Raw genomic sequence first — 24,242 nt, 5'->3', positions numbered from 1 at the left:
TAAACTCATAAAGCTGATTTCCTCAATAAATTGCTTTCCAATGAGTAGATTTACGAACAACTATGAAGTGACATTAAAATGCATAATACACATCATAACATTTTCACAAACACTTGGCACACATTCAACAGTATATGAAAAATCTGGAAACTCTTTCAATCTGCTGATAAAAGGGTGATTTTTAAATGTAGATGTGCACTTATAGCTGCCTTAAAGGCTGCAACAACTATTCAGACTTGTATTCAACAATTATTATGCAAAGTATCAAAATTTGACAGAAGAAACTTGGAATTAGTTGCCGTAGTATTTTGCAGATGTAGTCGGCAGCCCTCCAAACTTCTAATCAGCCGGAAAAACAAGTAAACTTGATACCAACACTGTTCACGCCATACTGTAGCAAAATACTGTTCATGCCGACTGTAGCAAAATACTGTTCATGCGGCACTATAGCGATAACTAACTTCAGATCTGCACCTCAAACCCTTGTAAATTTCTTTATGCGAACGCCCCAAATGAAATCCAGTGTGTTTCCTGAAGTGAAAACACCCTTGATCCTCCTGACTGTGTCTTCCAACAGCGAAGAGAATGCTAGCAAAGAGGGATTCCGTCCTCCAAGCCCGATAATCAAATATCCAGCAACATAACATTAATCTTCATCCAAGCATACAAAAAAAAAGCTCTTCCATTTCTTTTATAGTGTTCTCACAAGAGCTCAATCTTTCGTTTTCTCAATGTGGGATAAAACATAACTCCCTTTATGTACCTTATGTCTCCAATGTGTTATAAAAATAAAGGGAACTCTTTTAATTTAAATATTTCCCACAAACTATAGTCTATGCATTAATAAAGTTAAATATTTAAATTTAACTTTATAAAATGGCTTTATCAATGCATAACAAATCTTATCAATGATAAATAAGTTTTCCTGTCGATTTTAAACAATTACCATCGACATACCACTATGACTGAATGTCCGGCCATGTCCAAGATGACTTACTATAAATAGTAAGTATGCCCAAAGTTGCCCCAGAACCCCTCAGAAAGACTTGCAACTGAAACTGTCTAGGCCAAACGGCCTCTAAGCCCCTTTAATGTCCTAGTTAGCCTACGGGACTGTGGGGAAATAGGCTAATGACAACATCATGCTATGAATGCTAGAAAGGGGACATTACAAATCTCTGTGACTTCTCCCAACTCCTCCTTATTTGGTGCCATCTTTTCTTTTTCTGTTGCTAACTGTTCTTTTTCTGCTAACAAGGCTGTCCTCTCGGATTGCCAGGCTGCCCTCTCAGATTCCCAGGCTGCCCTCTCTGAAGCTAATCTAGCAGCTGACTCCTCTTGAGCTCTCTCAGCTGCTACCTGATCCGCCTGACTCATTTGAAGAGTGTAGTACGCCTCCCTCTGTAACTTCGCTATCTCATGAATCAGAGCCTCTACTCGGCTCTCCATCTCAAGGTGTCTCATCGTGGACCAGTCCTGCCGCATGTCTGTGGTCTCCACATTTGGCCATCCCCTCTCCTCAAAACAAACTTTAAAAGCAATTGGACATCCCAACCTCATGAAGGGTATGACTCCCTCCATCTCCTTCACCATTGACTCCAACGCCTGAGTCTTTATCGAAGCTAACACTTGGCGAGCCTGAGATGCTAGAGCTATGACATCATCAAGAAAAACTGCCTCTGTCATCGCTACCTCCTGCGCTACTGGGTGTTCTTGCTGTGTACCCATCACCCTCTCCACAACCTCTGCCATACGCTTAACAGCGCTATGCAGTACTTCCTCCCTCTGTGCCTGCCAAACCTCCTGTAATGGGTTCTCCGGAACTACTTCTCGTGTGGGTGTTAGCAAGTATGTCACTTGAGGTGCAGGGGTTCAGTGAAACTTTGTACTCAAGAAAGCACTCAGCTTCTGGGATCGGCTCTCTCTATCTTGCTTCAGTGATGCCAGCAGTGCCGTATCTACTGTGACCACCGCATCAGAACCTACTACATCCAGTCGGACACCTGATGCCCCCAACTCCTTTCCTGTCGCTACCTCCATCACCCCTGTTTCTGTATCTATCTCTGTATTAGGTACCAAAGTCTCATCTCCTGTATTTGGTAAAGTCTCATGAGCCGGCTCCATCGGTACCTCCGGAGCTGCTATCTCCGTCGGTGTCGGATGTGACTCCGCTACAGCTCGTGTCTCTACGGTGGGCTGCGTCGTAGTTGAGACTGGTGTCATCACCATTGGCTGCTTGAGCTGTCCAAACCTTGGGATACCATGCATGCCTACAGGAACCAAGTGTGTCGTAACCGAAAGCACAGGCCGCAAAAATCTCAAAGGTGTAGCCGTGATCAGTTCTACCTCTTCGTCCTCTTCTTCTTCCCCCTCAGACCCACTCTCCTCTGAAGATGTCTCCTCTCGGCCACTATCTGTGTTTCCACCATCCGGCCTTGGAATCTTCTATCCTACAGTTTTGATGCCAAGAGTATCCAAATGCCTCCACTGCATAATAGGTGGTTCGCCAGGCGCAAGCGGTCCCGATTTTGCCTCCAGTGCATCATTCGGGATCATCTGCGTCGTCGCATCCAAGAACAGACCAATAGCATAATGTGGCATATAGAATGATTTATGCTACAAAGTGCGAAACTTCGACATCCGTTCAACCAATAATGCTGCCCAATCATAAACCCTGCCGTGCAAAATTCCGTTCATCATGGCTACATGGCGAAAAGAGATATCCGAAGCGCAGCTCGAACCTGTGAGGCAGCTTTTCACTATATCCATCAAACAATGCCATGACCCTCCTGAATATTAGATTTCTTTAACCCTCTGCCCTTGGATGTGTCTAAAAGAGCCTCCTGTTCCACCTATGACATGTCTCCGCACACAAGCTGTATCAACTTCAACTTCACTTCACGGCTCATCTTTTTTGGCTTGCTATCTATTTTTCTCCCACCCTGAGCATGACCAGGCATGCCAAATACCTGTGTAAAATTAGTCGGTCTAAATGATACTACTAAATTGCGATCAAGATACTCAAACGCACTGGTTCGAGAGAACCTGTCATACGTTTCAATCATAATGCGCAAAAACCCTTCGTAGTCTCTGATGCAAAATACTAGCATTTGCACTACCCATTGCACTTGAGCTTTCCTGATACTAGCCTTTACTGGATGGTTGTCTGGAGTCTCCTGCCACCACTTCCGCAACTCTGCACCATTTAACCCTTTGAATGTGATACTTTTTATTGTAGGAATGTCTCCCGGCTGCTTTGGTTGCTTTGCTTTTTTCTTACTGGCACCTGTACTAGTCCCTGCACTAGTCCTTGCATAGGTCCCTCCTGCTACATGAATTCTAGAAGGTAGTGTTTTCGCATTCTTGTTCATGGCAGTGTCTTCGTCCAGTTTCCTCTTCCAAGCTCTCTTTCTAGCTGACTGCATAACTGTCACTTCTTGTCATTTTGTGAATCAATCTCAAACTGTTAAGGCAGTTACTACTTCCTTACAAACTTTTCACATTTCCCTCTCTTCTCCTGGGTTCCGTACGAAATTCAGTTATCTCCATTGCGCATTGTGTTGTTTTTGAATGCACCGCATGTGACTTGCTGTAGTGGCCATACGGCCCTTCCTTATCTCCTGTGAGTCCTTTCTACACATGTATGTGTTGTCTTTTTATGCACTTTCAGCTGTACGGTCTATGCTTGCATCCTAACCTTCTCACTGTACGGTGGCTTATTTAAAATGGTTCTCAGTCATACGCTTGTCTCTCCTTTTGGCCGTACAACAACTTATTCAGCATGCTTCCCTGCTGTTCGTACGGTCTTATGAGGTCCCAGTACTTTGCATTATTTTCCTCAACACGCTTTATACTGGCCATATGGTATCACCATACGATTGCTAGTTTCTTCTATATATTCCGTACGGTCTTTGTCTTTGATACCTGCTGTTCTATCTCTGTCGTACGGTCTTTCTCCATGTATTAGTGCCTGTCGTACGGACTTCACTTCATCTCACTTGTGTTCTTTCTTTGGCTTGGTCGTACGGTATGCTTCTTCCAGCTCTTGAATTTTCTTTCCACATTCTTTCGCCTTACAGTCTTGAATGCTATTGAAGATGTGACAATCTCCTGTTCCCGTACGACCATACGGCTTTCAGTTTTCACCAAACATGTCTTCAAGCCGTATGGTCATCTCTCTTCCCTCTGTGAAATGTTTGCTTCCTTTCATATACTTCTAGTCGTACGGCTATGTTGTGCTATGTTGTTTCCTGTCAATGTATGGTTTGACTGCTTTTATTCATGCTCTCCCCCTGGCCGTACGGTTTCCAATTACTCCTCCTACTCTCTTCTAGCCGTACAGTCTTCCAATTATAATTGTTTTTATGTTATGGCTTGCATTTGATATTCCTTTGAGGCCGTACGATAGGCTTTTAACTTCATAGTACGTCTTCTAAGGCTGTACGACAGACTTTTAAATACTTTTCCCCACTTCATTATTTTATTATTTTGTTTAGGCTTTTCTTCATACTTCTCCTTTGTGTTTTATTACTTTATTACTTTATGTCTGCCTATACTTCTTATCACATAGTCTTTAATTTTCAACTGTCTTTTCTTAATACTTTTACTTTACTACTTCACACTTTAAAACTATGTTCAAATATTATACATTTTTTACATTTATACATTATTTACAATCATTTGTCTTCCTCAATTGGCTGTCGGCGAGGGATTATTTCTTTCATGGTAGATCTTTAACTTCAATCCATTTACTGCATCTGGTATTTCTTTTCTGTCCAGTGTCCATAGTTTAATTGCCCCGTTATATCCAACTTTTCGTATCTTGTACGGTCCAACCCATTTAACTTTGAACTTTTCAGGCCTGATTTCATTCTATCCATTATACTTCAGTACTAACTGGCCGGGTTGAAAGTTGTTTAATTTTAAGTGCTTGTCATGCCATGCCTTCCTCTTATTTTGTGTCACTTCAATGGCCCACTGAACCTGCAACCATCGCTCATCAAATTTGTTCAAATTGTACAGTGTCTCCTGTAAGCTCTCCATGTCGCCTAATTTGTTTTCAATTGCTATCCTCATACTCGGTAACATGAACTCTGTTGGTACCACTGCCTCCTGTCTGTACATCAGCTGGAATGGGGTATGTCTTGTAGTTACTTTATATGAGGTACGGTACACCCATAGGGCGGACGGTAACTTTTCTTTCTAGTCTTCTCCCTCAACTGCACAGGATTTATAGATTACTCCAACTAGAATTTTGTTCGTTGCTTGAGCTTGTCCATTAGCTCTTGGATAGTATGGGCTCGATAGTGAATGGTAAATCTTGAATTCAGTAGTGAGTACTCTGATAACATGGTTGACAAAGTGTCCTCCCCGATCACTTGTGAACTGGAGTGAGATCCCGTACCTTGTAATAATTTGTTCATATAAAAATCTTGCTGTGCTTACTGCCGAATTGTCTGGTAATGCACGTGCCTCCACCCATTTGGTCAAGTACTCCATTGCTACCACAATATATCGACACCTTGTTTTACTCACCTTCAGTGGTCTAATGAAATCTAATCCCCATCTTTCAAAAAGTTCCTGTGCGTGTGAGAGATTCAAGGGCATAAAATCTCTCTTCAATGGTTTTCCAACCTGCTGGCATGTATCACATGCAACGACCCACTCCCTGGCATCATTGTATACAGTCGGCCACCATAGTCCTGCCAGAAGTATCTTCCACGCAGTAGTATCCGGTCCCATGTGTCCTCCTGTTAGGCTTTCATGTGCTTCCTTTAGTACTTTTGGAATTTCCTCCTCGAGAACACACTGCCTCAGAATTTGAACCGGTCCCATTTTATATAATAGTCCATTGATTAATTGAAACGTCCGGCTCCTTAGTACCAATTTCCGTCTTTTGTTTGGTGGCATGTCCCTTGGAAACTGCCCCGTTGATAGGTATTCTCCAATCCGTGTGTACCAAGCTGGTAGTACTGTAACATGAAATAGTTGCATATATGGAAAATCATCGTTAACTCCCTCAAGTGGCTCCCTCGAGACTTTTTCCTGGACGTACCACAATCTTAAATGTAAACTCCTGTAATAATGACAACCATCGACTTATTCTTCCTTGAATAATCGGCTTATTCACCAAGTATAGCAGCGCTTGATGATCTACGTAGAATACAAATGGAGTGGCCAACAAATAATGTCTAAACTTCTGTACTGCATATACCATCCCCAACGCCTCTCGCTCCATGGTACTATAATTTTTCTCTGCCTTCGACAACAATCTACTTGCAAAGTACATTGGATGGTCCAACTTATGGTCACCAGTCTGCGCCAGTGTTGCTCCGATGGCATAATTTGATGCATCTACATGGACATGAAATTCTTTATCCCAATTTAGATAGGCCAAAATCAGAGCCGTAGCCAACCTTGTCTTCAGTCCCTCAAAAGCTTCATTCTGTTCAGCCTCCCATCTGTAGGATTCACCCTTGCAGGTGAGTTTGTTGAGCGGATAAGAAATTTTTGCAAAGTTTTTAATAAATCTCTCGTAATACCCGATGTGCCCTAAAAATGACTTCACTTCTGACACATCTGTCGAGGGTGGCATCTCTAAGATCATGTGGACCTTGTCAGGATCCATCTTCAATCCTTCTTTACAAACTATGTGTCCAAGCAGCTTTCCCTGCGACACCATAAATCTGGACTTCTTTGGATTCAACACCAATCTTGCTCGTCTGCACCTCTCCATACATTCTCCTAACGCCATTATGTGTTTGTCCTCTGTGCTAAAAATTGACCAATCATCTAGAAACGCCTTAAAATTTCCAACTGACATTTTATCAAATATGTACAAGATAATCCTTTGGAATGTCGCCGGGGCATTGCACAATCCGAACGACATCTTGTTGTATGCATATACTCCATCCTCCACAATGAATGTCGTTTTTAATTTATCCTCCTCAACGATGGATATCTGATTATACCCTGAGAATCCGTCCATGAATGAATAAATTTCATGCCCCGCTACTTCCTTCAAAATGCTATCTATAAAGGGTATTGGAAACGGGTCTTTAATTGTTACGGCATTTAGACATTGGAAATCCACACAAATTCTTATCTGTGTTGTGTCCTTTTTCAGGGATATCACAATCGGTGATACCCGCTCACTTGTCTGTACTTTAAAAATGATTCGTGCTTCCAGTATCTTGTCAATTTTCTCTGTGACCCGCGTTGCATAGTTCTTATTCATTCGGTATGGCCGCTTACGCACAGGTACTGCACCTTCGATTAATGGTATCTGATAGACACATAGCTCTGGTGGTACTCCTTTTAAGTCCTTATACATCCAAGCAAAAACATCTTTGTACTCCATGAATATTTTGAATGCTGCCGCCTTCAACAATGGGTTCCAATCATTTCCTACAAGAATGTTCTTCGCATTTTCCTCATCACCCAAGTTCATTGTTTTCACCGTCGGCTCTTCATACTTCATTGGTTTATCTTTACTGAACGTATGGGCTGGTGTTTCATCCACTTGCGCTTCTCCCTACTTCAGTTCCCTGTACTCCTTCGGGAACTCATTGCTTGCGTTTTCTTCGTCGACGCTCAAAACGTTGCAGCTTGGAAAAACCTCGTAATCATCCATTTGCCACTGTAGCAATCCATTTACCGAATCTAGGTCATCATTAGTTGACCCTCCTAATCTTAACACCCCTTCTTCATCTGGTTCCATCCTCTTTTTCCCTTTGTTGTCACTCTCGCCATTGCCTTCTGAGTTCGACGATGCTGCTTCTTCTCCTACCATTTGTGTATGCAAATCAATTGTGAATCTCCTACTTCCTTTCTCCATGGATAGGGTGTTCCTTTTCCAATCATGCTTTACCTTAGCTTGCACTAGCCACCCCCATCCCAGGATGGCATCGTACCCTCTTCTCTTCAATGCGATGACCACAAAATCTAGTAAAAAGGTTTGTGTCCCAATTGTTACTGGTTGTGCCATCAGGGTTCCCAACGGCTTTATCCATGCTGATCTGCTGTGAGTAACTGGAAAGTAGGTGGCCATAGTGTTGGTTGTCCAAGCTTTTTCCAAATATCTTCCGGCAGTACGTTCACCCCCGATCCTCCATCTACTATTGTATCCGTCAGCACAGTACCCAGAATGCCTAGCTCCACCACTGTCGGGTGTCTACCTGTCGTAAGTGCCAACAACATTGGGTTTGTTGCTACCGCCGATGTTTCCTTACTATCTTTTGCTTCCTCTGTCACTCTTGGTGACTGCGTTATATTTATAATAGCTGTACGCAACTGTGGCATCGTGAGCAGAAGGTCATTTAGTTTAATCGACACTTCTATTTGCATTATCTATTTCACCATGCTTTGCTCTGCCAAGTTTCTTTTTGATGTTTCTGCAGTGTCCTTCACTTGTAACTTCTCTACTTTTATCTGCTTTTCTATCTCCGTTCGAGCTTTTTGTAACCTCTCCTTCTCTTCTTCCGCATTCAAATATTTTGCTTTCCTCGCCTGTTCCCGTGTGATCACCAGTACCTTCTCATCACACGTTTCAATACTTAATAAATTTACGCCTTGCTTTGGACATTTTGAATCTTCATGGTCCCCTGGACCACACCATCTACACAGTAGCTGTGGCGTCTCCTTCGTAGGACAGTCCCTAGTGAAGTGACCCCAAAGATTGCATGCTCGACACTGTATCATCGGCCGTCTGCTCGCATCGTAATGTATTCTACTCTGGTCTTCGTTATTATTATTGTTTCCACCCCTTCTGCATCTATTATTATTTCGATATCCAACCGAAGTTGCATCATTGCTTGTGTTATTGTTGTTGTTGGATGCTTCCTGCGTTAATAATACCTGCTGGTGTCCTTTTGCTTTCAAGTTAAACGGGCACTCCTTCAGGGAATGTCCCGCTACTTGGCATATGTCACAAAACTGCTTTTTCGGGCATGAACCCTTCGTATGGCCATCCTCCTTGCAATCTGTGCACCACAGTTCTCCCTTCACTATATTCGGATTCTTTTTCAAATTCTTGAACTCTTTCATCATCCGAAGCATGTCTTTCTGTGATGCTTTCACCTTCTTGTTCGACTCCTCATCGCTACTGCTACTTTCCGAAGATGAATCATCCGAATCAAAGGATTTATGCTTTTTCTTCTTACTCGTCTTTTGTTCGCTTTCCAAATCCATGGCATGAGTATACGCGTTAGTGTACGACGCCGGTGGTACAATCTTCATCTTCTTTTTAAGAGCCAGCTGTAGCCCTTCCACAAACCACCGTTTTTTCAAATTGTTTGCTAGTTGACTCTTCATCTTTCCAATCAGTTCTTTCAATCGTCTGGCATAGGTTCGGATTGTTTCATTCTTTCCTTGTTTAGTACTATATATCTCTGCCACTATTTCATTATCATCTAAGAGCAATTTGAATTTTGCTATAAATTCTTTTTTAACATTCTCCCATGTATTGAGTTTCTGAGGACTGGTGTCGGAAAACCAATCTATTTCCACACCCTGCAGGGTCACTGGGAATTGTTTGACTCAGTCATCCTCATCTGTCACACCATTGGCCGTCCATATGGTTTCACATGTTTTACAATGTTTGATAGGGTCTGCTGAACCATCACAGTGAAACTTGGGTAATTTTTCTTTAGGACCTACCATCCTTACTTTCCTTTGATTCTGAGGTACTTGTGTACCTGTGCTGTTCTGAGCTCCTGCGCTGTTCTACACTCCCACGCTGTTCTATATAACAGTCTTGTTTCCAACAACTGCGTTGTGTGGTGAAAAGTCTTCAAGTGATTTTGTTCTATTCTTTGCCTGTATCCGTTCGTTCGGTGTATTGGGAACGAAGAGATCACTCCACACTCGTGCTCTCTCGACACTTCGAGCCGTGTAAGTTGCTTCCCTTCCGTTCAAACACTCTCCCCTCGGCGTATATAGGTTAAGGAACTCTTCCCTTGTTTCCTCTACCAAATTTAAGCGTTGTCGATTCTCCTCTAGCAATTCCTTGGCACTCCTTAGCCTACTAGGTGAGTGCACTCCCCCCGTCTGTGCCTCTTCACCCCTTCGGTGCCCCTCGACAATCTGCTAAAGTCTCTGCCTACGTTCTGCCTGCTGCGCTAAAATTAAAACGTCTTGTGCTGTACATAGTTCATCCTTATCTTTGGCCTTCTTCCTATCCTTGTTAAGTAAATTCGGCATTAATCTTCATATTATTCCTTTGTTCCAGGTCCGTCTGGCAACGGCGCCAAACGTTTATTGTACAGGGTAAAAGCTTAACACATATAGTATAACATGTTTCAACGCAGAACAAATACTTTATTCATATATACCTTTACTGATTACAATCTGAATACAATGACTACAATGATCACAATGATGATTCTAAAGTCCATCTCGGACATGTACATATACCTTTCCGAAGGGGTGCCTCAAGCGTCATGCGCCCGTTCGGATACTACTCTACTTGTCGGCTACACTATACATTTTACCGACAACATTAGTTAATTGTGCATGTCTAAGTAATTGCATTATGCAAAAGCAAGAAAATTTTCCCCAAGAACTGATTTGATTTTTACGAAAAGCAGTGAAGATGCCTTCGATAGCCAATAGCTGGTTTGTATTTCCATTTTCACATACAATATATTTTTCAAAATTTACACTCTTCAATGTTCTTCTGCTTTGACAAGAGCTCTACCTGATTTATTTTATGATTGATAGTCTGTACTGAAACAAAATTGGATGTTGTAGCAGGTTGTCCTCAATGAACAAATAGGCCACATTCGGGTGGTTACACTTAACTGTCCTCGTAAATTGAATATTATTTCATCAAAAGTGGTAAGATAGGGCCTAGGCATTCTTTATCTTCCACATTTGGTTTGATTTTATTAAATGGGAAAGTCATTTTGTAAGATAGAGATGCTTTATCTAAAACATTTGGTTTTATTTTATTGAAAGGGAAATTCATTTCATCCATGCTTGGTTCATAATCGTATTGTACTTCACATGTTGGTAGGTCTCCCGATTAGCTGAGCTCTTTGAAAAATGGGAGGATGAGAAAGAGGCTGAGATTATAATAATCAAGGTAGAATTATACAAGTATTATGTAAATGTTAACATTTAATTGCTAAATTTAAAACTCGCAATATTATTGTTAAAAAATAAAATCATGTCCAACACATGCTTACAGCAGCCTTCCTGCAGGGTACTGGGCGAGCATTTTCTGCTGGGGGAGACTTGAAAATGTTTTATGAGGGAAGGACAGGTGTGCAAATTTTTTTTCTTTTGAACATAGATCTCTTTTCTCAAGCATCCAAACTGTTTAATATTAGGTTTAAGTGTTACTGCAATGAAATCGGTTATCAGATCTGCTCACTCTGAATGTTACTTTTTTGTAATGGTTATCCTCACATTTACAGGCCCTGATTGCTTGTGACTATACTAAGCTCTGGAAAAGTGCATTCTAGTATTAGGATGTAAGTGTCTGTCAGAGAGAGAGTGTTTTGTACTCTTAGAAGGCCAAAGAACCCACAGAAGTCATACGTGCCTATAATTTTATAAATAAATGAGACTGAATTAGACAAAGGACTTTCCTGCATGAGGATTAAGGGAAAAACTCTTCCTAATCATACTACATGTTCAAAATTTTAAGATTCTGCATTTTTCCCCTCCTTGGGGAGGTTGATGACACTGAGAGACTTCTTCTCGAGAGAACCTTACTTTCACCAGATACAAATCTGATTCCACAAGAACTTTTGTTCACAACCTGTTTACTAAACATTTTTGGGCTAGCAATCATGTCTTTCGAGTCTCACGTTGTGTAATGGGTGTGAACATGTATATAAATGTGAACTCGTGTACTTATCTCTTTCTAATCTCTCATACAGTTATTTTTTATTTGTGGAATATAAGTGTGTCAGAGGGAGAGGAATAGAGTAATTAGTTATCATTTCAAATGAATCTGAAAGATGAAGATGCTACATTAGTCAGTTATTTTCTGTGATGAATCTGAAAGAGAGAGAAGTTCTATCTAAGAATAGTCTTATGCAGATGAATCTTGGATTGAGGTTGTCTATAGAATGTATTGGCTTCTATACCATCTTCATACATACAAGAAAACTCTGGTAAGATTTTTATTTCTGTTGAAAAATCCCTTTTTTTCCTAGCACAAAATTTAAATATTCTGATGCTTGTGAGAGCTAGGAAACTAACTAATAAGCACTGCAAATGCAATTCTTGCTTTCAATCAATTGTTTTAAGGAACTTAGTGACAATCTCTTGTATTATACTCTTGGAAGCAGAATGCTGCACGGTTATTTAAAATAAAATATGTACATGAATCTTTTTATGTTAATGTATTAGAAGTGTGTGCATTTATCCAGATGGTTCATATTAGATCTCAACAACATTTCAACATTTTGTACTTCAAAACTTTTCTCTTATCATACAAAAAGTTATACTACCTCATTCTCTGTTTCTATATTTATCTTATAAGCAATATTCCATTTTGGTTTATATCAGGTTGCAATTGTTCATGGGCTTGCCATGGGAGGAGGTGCAAGTTTTGCAGTTCCAGCCACGTTTTCAGTTGTTACAGAAAACACTGTGAGTTGTTTTCAACCCAGATATGAATTTCATTAATACTGTAAACAATGAAGATTGGTAAGTCTTGAACACATTTGTAAATGCAGTTAGCTGCATGTATGAAGCAATGAATCCTATTTTTATGGGTCCTGTTCATACAGAATGCACATACGGTAGGTGGAAACACTCAGTCAACAAAATAAACTAATCCAATCTTGGCAATTTTTGGTTATCTTTTGTACAGTTAATAACCATTGAGCTCATCTGATGATTCATGGACAATGTAATGTGGTCATCCACAAAAACTTCTCAGCCCGTAATTTGTATAGATTTTAATCAGAATGTAATCTTGTTTCAGAAATATTCTGTCTATGCAATGATTGCAACAGGTATTTGCAACTCCTGAGGCTGGATTCGGATTTCACACGGACTGCAGCTTCTCATACATTCTTTCACGTCTTCCAGGACATCTAGGTACAAACCTATTATCATGTCTGCACAGTCACTGTTGAAGTTTCACTTAATATGATCCAATGTTTTCTGGAGTTTAATATATATACATGTTTGAAAGAGGTGATGCAAGCAGTATCTGTAACGACAGTTGGAAACTGCATGCTTTCAGTGCAAAAGGAAATTGAATATGAGAACTAATATATAAGAATGTGTGCTTCACAAGCATTTCAATTACTTGTAATTGAATTCATGGATGGCTGGTGAAGGAATGAAATATCCGCTATTAAATCGAAAACATTTGCTTTGAGAACAATCTGACAGTTTCTCTTGTTGGACTGTTAATTATGCAGGGGAATATTTAGCATTAACAGGAGCACGGTTTGATGGGGCAGAGATGGTTGCAACTGGTCTTGCGACTCATTATGTTCCAATTAAGGTACTGTCTTAACTTTTGATGTCTCTGTTCCTTACCCAGTTAAAAAAGAGCTTTAGATATCTAGCACAATAAACTTTCTTTGTTGCTACAGCCTTGAGCTTAAGCTGATATTTGTTGAGTATACACACGTCACATACAACTTTCATATACTTTTTTACATGTTAGGATTACATTTTCAACGCAATTTTTTAATACTATAAACTTATAAAGTGGTCCTCTCACATTTAATTATAACTTTCCTCCCCAACACCAGAAATTGCCAGAACTTGAGAAGCATCTAGTCAGCTTGAGTTCTGGAGAACGTGAAGCTGTGAAGGCCACTATTGAAGAATTTTCTATTCAAGTTGCACCTGGGGAGAAGAGCATTTTGAATAAGTAACAATTCATCAATATTTTTACATTACATGATTAGGAAATAAAGATCCATCTATGCTTGTTTGGATGTAGATCATATCAGGGTATTTTGTTTTCTGGGCGTCTTTTTGTAGTTAAAAATTAGTTGATTTCAACATGGTGCTTGTAGCTGACAGATTTTGTCTCCATGCAGTCTTCCATTGATTGATAAGTGCTTCTCCAAGGATACAGTAGAGGATATCATAGAATCTTTAGTGAGTCATCTATCCCCAAATCGAATCAGTTTACTCGTTACATGATATGTAAAGTTGTTCACAGTTGAATCTATTTCAGTAACCTTCATATGGATACTTTCAGGTTGAAGCATATAGCTATATTATTCTGTTATCTCGTGAAACATTTTTATTTTTTTGGAAGGCGACCTTTAGGAAATTGGTGAGAATAGCATCAATGCTGTATGTAAAGAATGCTTTGCTCTTGTCTTTGCGAGTCCTTCAGACTTTTTTTCAACTAAGAGTAAATAGGGGAATCTTTGAACGAGCGTTAATCCTTTGTTAGGAATAACCACGGATAGAAATAACAATTACATGTAAATATAACCAATATCAAAAAATAATAAATCGCAAAGAAGAGAACACAAGACACAAAGATTTAACGTGGCTCACCCAATCCTTGGGTTACATCCACCAGTAGCAAGTCCAATGATTACAATTCCCAATCCCTTACAGCTCAATACTGCCGCAAGAAGCTACAAGCCCATCATACTTTATGAAATCCCTAACCCTAAGACATTTTATACAAGTTTTTTTCTGCTTACAAAATTAGGGCTAGAATAAGTTTTCCAATAGAAAAATAGCAGCCGACGCCTTTTACAATCATAAAGTCATTAGAGCCTTTGGAGGCGCTGCCCCTGAAACCCCCATGGGGACGTTGCCTCTCAACCCCATTGCAAGGGGCGCTGCCCCTTGACCCAGTCTTGAACCCCTATAGTAATAATTGAGGGGGAAATTGCATTGAATAAAGTGAGAGAAATTAACCTCCGAGTCTGATTAGGCTCCACATCACATCCTTTTACATAGACCAATAAAGAACGAAACAAATGACAATTGACAAACTGTAGCCAGGCTGTAGTCTATAATAAAACTAGCAGCATCTCACAAAGTGGATCTAAAGCAATGGACACAGGGCAAACCGTCCACCAATAATGACCGAAGATCAGCCAGCTCAAGGTGCTTTGAAGTTAAAGAGGTTTTTAAGTATTAGTAATAAAAAGTACAAGGACTATAGTTTTACTTTGAAGAAAATAAACTTGTGTCTTGGTGTAATCATCAATGAAAGATACATAATATCTAGATTTTGAAATCAAAGGAACACTAAGAGGACCTAAAATTTGAGTATGTGCCAAGTCTAATATCTTAGAAGACTTTTGAGAAAGAGTGCAAAGTTGAAACAATTTTGGTTTCATATACGCAATTATTTATTGCTATATCTAGTAAATTACATACATGGAAATATGATAAAATGGTAGTGTGTACCAAATACAAAAGTAAAATATAGCTTTATTCTCTCTTGAATTTATTATAGAGTACAAGACCAAAGGTGGTTGGCCAAGGATTACAATTCATTTTACTATACCATGCTACTTTCCTTAATGGTACACAACATATTGAGAAGTCCAGACGATTGCCAAAAAGAGCACAACCATCAACAATCTGACACATATTAACTACTTGAGAGTGATAACCAACTTAATATAGATAATCAATACATTGCTGAAACCAATATTATCCAACATAACAATAGGCATTGTACACTCACCAAATCATCTCCTCCCCCCCTCCTCCCCCCCTGCCCCCAACAAAAAAAAAAGCAGAAAAAAGCAGAAAAAAGAAAAAAAATTCTTCCAAACAAGGAGGGGGCAGCTCCATGGCACCCATCATTTTCTTAAAATTTTAAGATGCCAAAAACAATATCGATAAAGCCCGAAAATAGAGATTTTAGAGTGTTTAGCCAATGTATGTGAAGATTAGGCCATATGACTTGGCACAGTTGAAGTTGTAACATGAAAGTGTCCTATACTATAGATTCATCTTCATGTATTGAGAGATGAAGTGTAGGGTGAAATGGTGTATGTACGCAAATATGACTACCATATGAGGTTATGTTGGAGAAACTGTACAATGTTTAGAAGTTTCCAAATGATGCAATTAATGTTAGGAATGAGGTGTCTCAACCTTGGATAATTCCTATTCTTATTATTTGTTTTGTAAATGTATTTTTTGCAAATAATGTAGTCAAGTGTGAGTGTACATGTCTAGTTGGCATGTTGATGTGTCACTCCACTTGCATGTGTCAGCATCTTGAATTGTGTGTAAGGAGATCATGATTGAAACAATTATGACGAATTCCTATGACGCGTAAGAGCTATCTTTGGAAGTTTTGATGATGGGTGAAGACGTGAAGGCATGTGGCAAATTGATCATTGAGTACTATACACTCGAGTCTCCATCTAGTGCACGAGGTCCGTGGCATCGCCCTCGAAATTTTTTTTGGGTTCCTGCTTTTCTAGAGAATGGTAAAACCCTAATATGGCAGTTTTTTGGAAGTTGCCCTAAAAATTTAAAAGCGCATGATATAAGCGTTTTTTAGGGTTGTAGATAGGAGAGTGTGGAAGTGTATTGTTGTTTGCTACTGAATTAGTCTTCCGTGTCCTGAAAGAACTTGCATTGCAAGTGTGTTGTAACCTTTGTGTTGAAGATAACACATTGTGCAGGTATTGGAGGGGTGGGGTTGGTTTATTGAAAGGTTTTTCCCCATCGACATATCTTTGTGTTTATGTATTTTCTCTCTCTATCTGTTTTCTGTATTCATGGTTGACTGCAATATTATTGTTTACATAATATTTAATCTGAAACTGTAAGGATTTAATAGGAATTTGCACAATACTTTCCTTAAGGGATTAGTGTAGCAAGCTATTTCCGCACTTGAGTTTCCTTACAATTAATTTGATTTCGTACCATTCCAAAATGAAATTGTATCCTTGGAGGTTGTATAGTATTTGAGGGATGTGCTTGAAAAGTTTGTACTTGCATCTGTAGAGGAATTGTAGGTCGTACAATAGTTAAGTGACGTGCTAGATGTGGTTGTAGCCATATGCAAATAGGTATGGAAGCCCGTATAGTAGAATTAAGAGCAAGGGCCCTACGGTGAAGGATTACCTATACCCATATTTGTACGGTCCTAGTAACTCAACCAAAATGTTGTACGAGTGTTAGATTCCGAACAAATTTGGGCTGTACTGAAAATTGTTGCATTGAGTTGAGCCCTATAGAATGGTGTTGTGTTGATCTTGACTATATGGAATGATGTTGTGTTAAAGTCCAACCACACATGAGTGTTGTACCATGTTGGTCGATGTTTGTACCAAGACATTTAGAGAATTACGTACAAATCTTGACCTTTTTAATTTTTTAATTTTCAACAATTGACTTTGCCTTTTCTTTCCATTTTTCATCTTTGTACTATCAATTTTTTCATCCATAGCATTACACACTTTCATTTGCTGCTCGTCATAGGGAGTTGTGGCTCCAAGAAAATTACATGTTAAAAGGAATACCTTGTAGTCGTCCATTTGCCATTGAAATAGTTTAGTCAAGGAACTCGATTCATCTTTAGAACAATCTTCCAATTTGAGCGTCCCTTTATCTTTTGGATACGTACCATTCCTTCCTTCGTCCATATTGGACTCTCTGTCTTATGATAACTCCTTGCTCACTGTCTCATTTATTAGGTTGATGACATACTTCCTTCCTTCACTCTCGATTGAGGGTGTGTTCCACTAACAATTGTGATCTGCCTTGGTAGTAATCAACCATCCTCTCTTAAGGAGTGCCTCACACAGCTTTTGCAATGGGGTGACTACAAATTCCAAATTAATATGTTGTGTTTTGATTGTTCTTTTTTGTGCCATCAATGTTCCCAATAGCTTGATGTCGTGTTGGTTGACACCTATTAAGTGGAATTTTGTTGGTCTTCTAAAACACTTCCATGTATCCTCTGGCACATTTATTCTTGAGACTTCGTCAACTTCCCCATTATTTCCATCTTGATGATTGTTAGCTTCCTCTAGATGCTCACTGTCAACATGGGATTAATAGCCTGGTTACGTTTGGGTGGTGGTTTTACTATTGGTTCTTCTTATGGCTTACACTGGTTTTGGGCCTTTGCCAGTTGTGTTGTCAGTAACTGTGTTTGTAATTTCTGCTCTTAGTTGCGACATAGATTGAAGATGTGCTACATTGATGGGTAAGGTTATTTGTAGCACATGCCAAACTATGTTCTTCTTTGACTTAGATCACGGTAATATACTTGCAATTCCATTGGAGGTTATTCATTCCTTTGTCATGAGTTTTTCTACTTTTTCTTTGGCTTCTCTAAGTCATTCCTTCTTCATTCGAAGGTTTGGCTACACCACCACCTCTGTTTGTCCTCTTGTGATTGCTAGAATTGCCTCCTCTTGTTCCTTCACGCCCAACACATTAATACCCTTTTGCTTGAAACAATCGGTGTCTTTGTTACAAGCTAGGCTTGTCATCACACCAAAAGATTAGACTTATCAATGCCCTATACAATCACTAGACTTATAGAACAAAAGAGGCAGTTAAGCCATGCCACGAATCTCGAAGGGGAATGTTGGCGGTTAGTCCGACAACTCCCCCTTCAACATTATTCAAGGAGATTCAAACCTATGACCAAGCTTTGATACCACTTGTTAAAAGCTCGTGTTATCGTTGTATCAAAAGATCGACCTGTCAATGGTTGATACAACCACTAGACTTATAGAACGCAGGAGGCGGTTAGGCCATGTCATGTATCTCGAAGGGAAATGTTGGCGGTTAGTCCAACAATCTTCATAATCACCCGATCCACACCATTTGCACAATAATCGTACATTGTCTTTTTTATTTTGACAGTTTCTCGCAAATGTCCCATTCACTACATTGTCGACATTGTATGATAGGATGTCCTCTAGAGTCACATTGTATTTGATTTTGTCCTCGTTGATTTCCATTATTGCTTGGTGGTACATTCTTCGCTTTCGATTGAGTGGACTTTCCCTGTGAAGAGTACTAGTCAAACCTTATGGACACTCCTTTATTAGATGACTCATTACTTGGTAAGTCTCACAAAACATCATTTTAAGAAAATTATCTTTTGTTTGCCCCTTATTTGCACTCAATATACTATTGTTCATTACCTTCTTTATTAGTCTCTTTTTGACCTTTAATTCTTTTATCATTCTCATAATATGCTGCCATAGGGCTTGGACTGCTGTCCATTTTTTAATTACTACTACCCTCGGTACTCTTATCATCGTCCATCTTTGTCTTCCCTCAAGAGGATACCTTGTTCTCACTCTCGATGTCTATTGCTTGATTGTAGGCATCGACATAAGAGGACAAAGACACAACTTTCATCTTTTTGTGCAATGAGAGAATCAACCCTTAGTGAATCACCTCATCAACTTGTTGATTAAAATGACCATGAATTCCTTGAGCCTATGATGGTAAGCTCATATATTCTTGTTGTTTCTTTGTTTGGTATTATAAATTTCAGCGACATTGTCGTCTTGTAGCAGCTTAAACTCAACCTTGAATGCCCTCCTTAGTGCGTCCCAAGATGTTGTGGATGGAGCATCTAGTTTTGTGAACCAATCTATGGTTGTACCTTATAGAGTTGTTGGAAATGCTCTCAACCAATAGTCCTTGTCCTTTTGACCACTTTCTTTTTAAATTGTCGCACATGTCTTATAATGCCTTATAGGATCTTTTGACCTGTTCCCTGTGAACTTCGACAATTTTTCCAAACCACATTTGGACTTTTCGAAGCAGTCACCATCTATTTCACTTGCTTGCTTTGTTTTGTGTTGGACCTGGGTGTATTGCTCCAATTGCTACGTTCTGGTGCTTTCCTTGCACTCTTGGCAATGTGTCCATCCTCTACACATCCACCTACAATGTCTCGAACACATTGGGTGCTTTCAAGCTCTAACTTGTTCCAGTAATCCGTGTCTGGTGTTCAATTCTAGGTTTTCTTGAGATGGATAGACTCTCAGTGTGGTGGAATATGTCAGCTAGTTCAAGGTTCCTCTGTACTCCTTGTTTGATGTTGACTATATGAATAGGTTGTTTGCTTGGTCAGCAAGGCTGGGATATGTTTCATTTGAAAGTGGTAAGTGTCTGGCAATATCCTTCCACTCCCTCCACGTACGATTTGTGCCTTCCTTGTCAGATGGTTTCCTTTCTTACCAATTGTGACTTTGGCTAACAAAAGAGCTCTGACTTGGGAATCGTTCTACTAGAGTTTCCTTAAATGTTTCTCATAATCTCCTTCTTTGTTCGCTTTGTTCTACAATCCTTAAAGGTCTCTGATCCCTTGGTCTTGACCACCTTTTGATCTCTTCTCATCTTTATCGGGACTGCAGGTCACGAATCATGCAACTATGACCTGATTTCTTCCCCAATAACAATGTCAAATGCTAATTGCTGTAACTAGGAAATTATATACATGAAATAATAGTAAAGATGGCAGTCTGTACCAGACATAGGAGTAAAACATATCTTTATTCGCTCATGAATATATGAGGACTATAGATGGTCAATCGAGGATTACAGTTCATCCAACTATACCATACCGCTTTTCTTCATGGTACACAACATATTTAAAGGACCTGATGGTTGCTAAGAGGAACACAATTGTCAACCAACTGAGACATAACTACCTAAGAGTGACAATGAACTTAATATGAACATTTAATACCCTGCCACATAACTAATATTATCAAACATTATAATAGGCATTGTATGCTGACTACAACAAGGTTAGCATAAAATGAATTCATGATTACAATCATTTAACTCTTTAATAAGGTTATTATTTTTATGATCCTGTAACGCCCCGCCAATGGATCCAAAAGAATTAACCTAAAGTTTCACTAAGTTTGCTAAACATTTTTTTTTTAAAGTAAGAAAGTATAACATACACATCAAACACATAGTAGCGGAAGCAATAACATGTAATCATCGACAAACATACATTGTAAGTTACATTTCTTAAAGATCCCAAGACGTTGAGTCACGTTTAAATTTAATTAAATCTAAGTCTAACAGCTATCCCATACATATGAAAGAATAATCAGAAAGTCCCATGTCCATAATATACATTTGTTCCGAATGCCTCTCGGCAAATTAATTCGGAATGCTCAATCATCCACTGTACAAGTCACAGGGTATGAAAGGCTTAAAAGAATATACATATGTAAAGATCAAGATACAACATCCTCAAATCCATGATACAAAGTACAGTAAAAATATATGAAACTATTCACCATACATGATACATCCATACATCCATAATGATAAAACATCTATCATAAAATCTAACCATCCATCATAATAATCCAAGAACATAGTGAAGGTAAATGCCAATCACGAAAACTCCAGCCACGGTGACCACGGAACGGATCTCAATGGTAAGAGTAAAAAGCACTACCACCTGACCGCGTGGAACCTAAATGGTCCACTCCCACCGCGTTGAGGAGATAGTCTCAAGTCCCAAATAGGATAACAAAACCTATAATCATAAATACTCTCTAAGTCCAGGAAATCCTATAAGTATGCTAACTCAAGGGTTCCTAAAAGATCGACATCTAAATCCCAGAGGTACCACAAGACACGTAGGAAACTTAATATGCAAGCGGGAAAGTGTCATCGCAAAAGTCACGTAGAAATTACTCGAGCAATCCCTTAGGAATCTCGAGTCCCTACTGATCCTGCGGCCACTAGTATCCTCTCGTACTGACGAGGCCTACTATGGAATGCAAGGTCGTAACCAAGCGTTCTCTCTACCCCATCCTAGTCTGTACTAGCACTCAAGGCATGGGAGAGAACATACAATTATCTTGTTAGGTTCATTTTCTCTCATTTAGTGTAAATGTTTTCACTTATTAAAAACGACTTACAATGGGTTTCTCAAGGCAGCCTCTTAGGGCTCCGACCCCCATTGCAAGCCACTTCCCGACTCTACACATAGATAACCTACCCTAGGCTCATGAAATCATAAATCAAAGAATCATAATAAAACCACCTCAGTTCTATACAAGCAACTGAAAAACATCATAAAAGATAATCCACAAAATTACATCAGTTCTTCATGAGCAACAGATAATATCAATTAGTAATCATATGATCACTACAGTTCTCTATCAGCAATTGAAGGCATCAATGATAAGTCACAAAATCCAATGGTTCTCCAATGAGTAACCAGAAAGTAATACAAGTATAACTGATCGAGACTCAGAAATGGTTATCAAATATAACTGATCGAGACTCAAAAATGGTTAAGTTAGGTATCTCAAATACATACACCTCAGCTTCACACAAGGAAAACTGGAAAGCAATAACAAACAGTAACACAATCATGTCATAGAGCACTTCAACACATTACCATGGTCGGGTTAAGAAAGATCGAGACCAAATCATCATGACATCACAATCACAACCCCGAGCCTCTGGTAATGACCTAAACTGGTCAATACTAAAACAACCCCATAACATTCAAAGCACAAAGACAACATCAAAGTCTCAGAGATTGGATTTGAAAGTATCTTATTGAGTTAAGGTAAGGTTTATGTTTCAGTTTAATGTTGAATTCAAGTAACTAAGTTTCCACAATTAGCCCTTACAATTAACCATTTCTATATTTACATGATTGTACAATTACCCTAAAAAAATATTCTAAGGATAATCTTTTATTTATTAAGTTATAAAAATGATCCTTAATGATTTTAAATAAAACAATCATGACTTTATTAAATCATCTTTATTTAAACCCACATTAATAACTTTCATTTATACAATTTTATCAAATAATATTTATTAATGATTTAAATAAAATAATTACAATTTTATTAAAATCGATAATTAAATACTCGATAATAATAACTTCTATTCTTAATTAAATATTAAATCATATTTAATTAAATTAATCAATATTTTACTTAAATATATATTATATTTATTATTAATATAACAAATTATAAAATATTAATGAAATTTAATAATGAAATTAATAATAAATAATATCATAAATTTAATTTAATTAAAAATTATTAAAATTAATTATAATTTATAATATTAAAAATTAACATATAACCAACCCTGAAATTCGAATGGCAAATATAATTGTTTTTAAAAAAAACATAAGCGATTTAACAATCGCTGCCTGCTGTATACGCAGGGCAGGACTGCTGTCGCAGTCGTCTTGCGTCAGCAGGTACGACTGCGTACAGCAGTCGCCTGCTGCATAATTAAGGGGGCAGGGGGTGGTTAAGCCGCCCCTCCCCAATATATATATATATATTTTTAATTTAATTTTATTATATTTTTTTTAAAACTATTTTCATTTATATAAGACTTTGTATATCAATAAATTTGTTAAATAAAATTTACATATATGCATATATATATATATATATATTTTTAAAAACAATATAATCATTATAATAAAATTTATTGATCTTCAATCTATATATATATATATATATATATATATATATATATATATATATATATATATATATATATATATATATATATATATATATATTGAAAACTTTTTTTCTTCCTTATATTGATATAGAAAATATAAGCCAACCAACCGAACTTCTAATTTAAAATTTCAGTCTTAGATTCAACCCTTCCCATTTAAATCTTATGTATACAGAAGTTTATTGACAAGCATCTGATAAATTCCAATATCGTAATGTTTTAACATTCATCACAGAGAATTCCAGATTTACAAACCCCAGACACGAAGAAGACAGGAAAGGATAATTGCGTAATAAATCGATAATCGAAAACACAAGACCCTACCTGATCCTGATGCTATTATGCAATCTCCAGGAACTGTAAAAGAATTCGCTCTTCTCAATAACCTTCCTCTGGAAAACTTTCTTGGTATCAACTTTCTGAAATTCGCTTCCAAAAATTGTCTCCCCAAAAATTCCCGTCCAACTTCGTATCTCCCAAAAATGAACCCCCAAAGTTGTGATAAGCAATTTCTCCTCAAATCGGGGCACTAATTGTGCGTTTACCCGAGAAGACTCTTTGCGCAACTCAGTTAACTCCAAATTAACCTTTATTATCTTTTCTTATATTTTGCATTCAACTTTCATGCACATTAAGTTGATTTATTAAATAACTTTATTTAATATTCCACTTGACTTCTATTTTAAATTAATTTATTACTTTAATCTTATGTGCACTTTTAAGAAATTAAAAAAAACATTATTAATTTCTATAATTTAATCTTTTAATTTAATTCTCATATTTAAACTCATGCTTAGATCATGCGATCT

The 24,242-nt window shown here is 38.4% G+C and overlaps 1 protein-coding gene across 4 annotated transcripts in view; it reads left to right on the top strand.

Moving 5' to 3' along the window:
• The window catches only part of LOC149580404 (3-hydroxyisobutyryl-CoA hydrolase-like protein 5), a 72,223-nt gene that overhangs the window by 10,131 nt on the left and 37,850 nt on the right, over positions 1–24,242 (top strand). For all 4 annotated transcript variants that reach the window (XM_089790616.1, XM_089790623.1, XM_089790628.1 and 1 more), the window contains exons 3-11: positions 10,753–10,836; positions 11,015–11,083; positions 11,203–11,263; positions 12,049–12,122; positions 12,520–12,603; positions 12,972–13,056; positions 13,386–13,471; positions 13,725–13,846; positions 14,019–14,079. In XM_089790616.1, the coding sequence (XP_089646742.1) occupies positions 10,753–10,836; positions 11,015–11,083; positions 11,203–11,263; positions 12,049–12,122; positions 12,520–12,603; positions 12,972–13,056; positions 13,386–13,471; positions 13,725–13,846; positions 14,019–14,079 (726 nt within the window). The remainder of the gene's footprint in view (positions 1–10,752; positions 10,837–11,014; positions 11,084–11,202; positions 11,264–12,048; positions 12,123–12,519; positions 12,604–12,971; positions 13,057–13,385; positions 13,472–13,724; positions 13,847–14,018; positions 14,080–24,242) is intronic.

Source organism: Cupressus sempervirens, chromosome 1, assembly GCF_028749045.1.
Source record: "Cupressus sempervirens isolate cs-2001-9-10 chromosome 1, ASM2874904v1, whole genome shotgun sequence".
Classification (NCBI taxonomy): Eukaryota; Viridiplantae; Streptophyta; class Pinopsida; order Cupressales; family Cupressaceae; genus Cupressus; species Cupressus sempervirens.
This window is presented reverse-complemented; position numbering and strand designations above follow the sequence as displayed.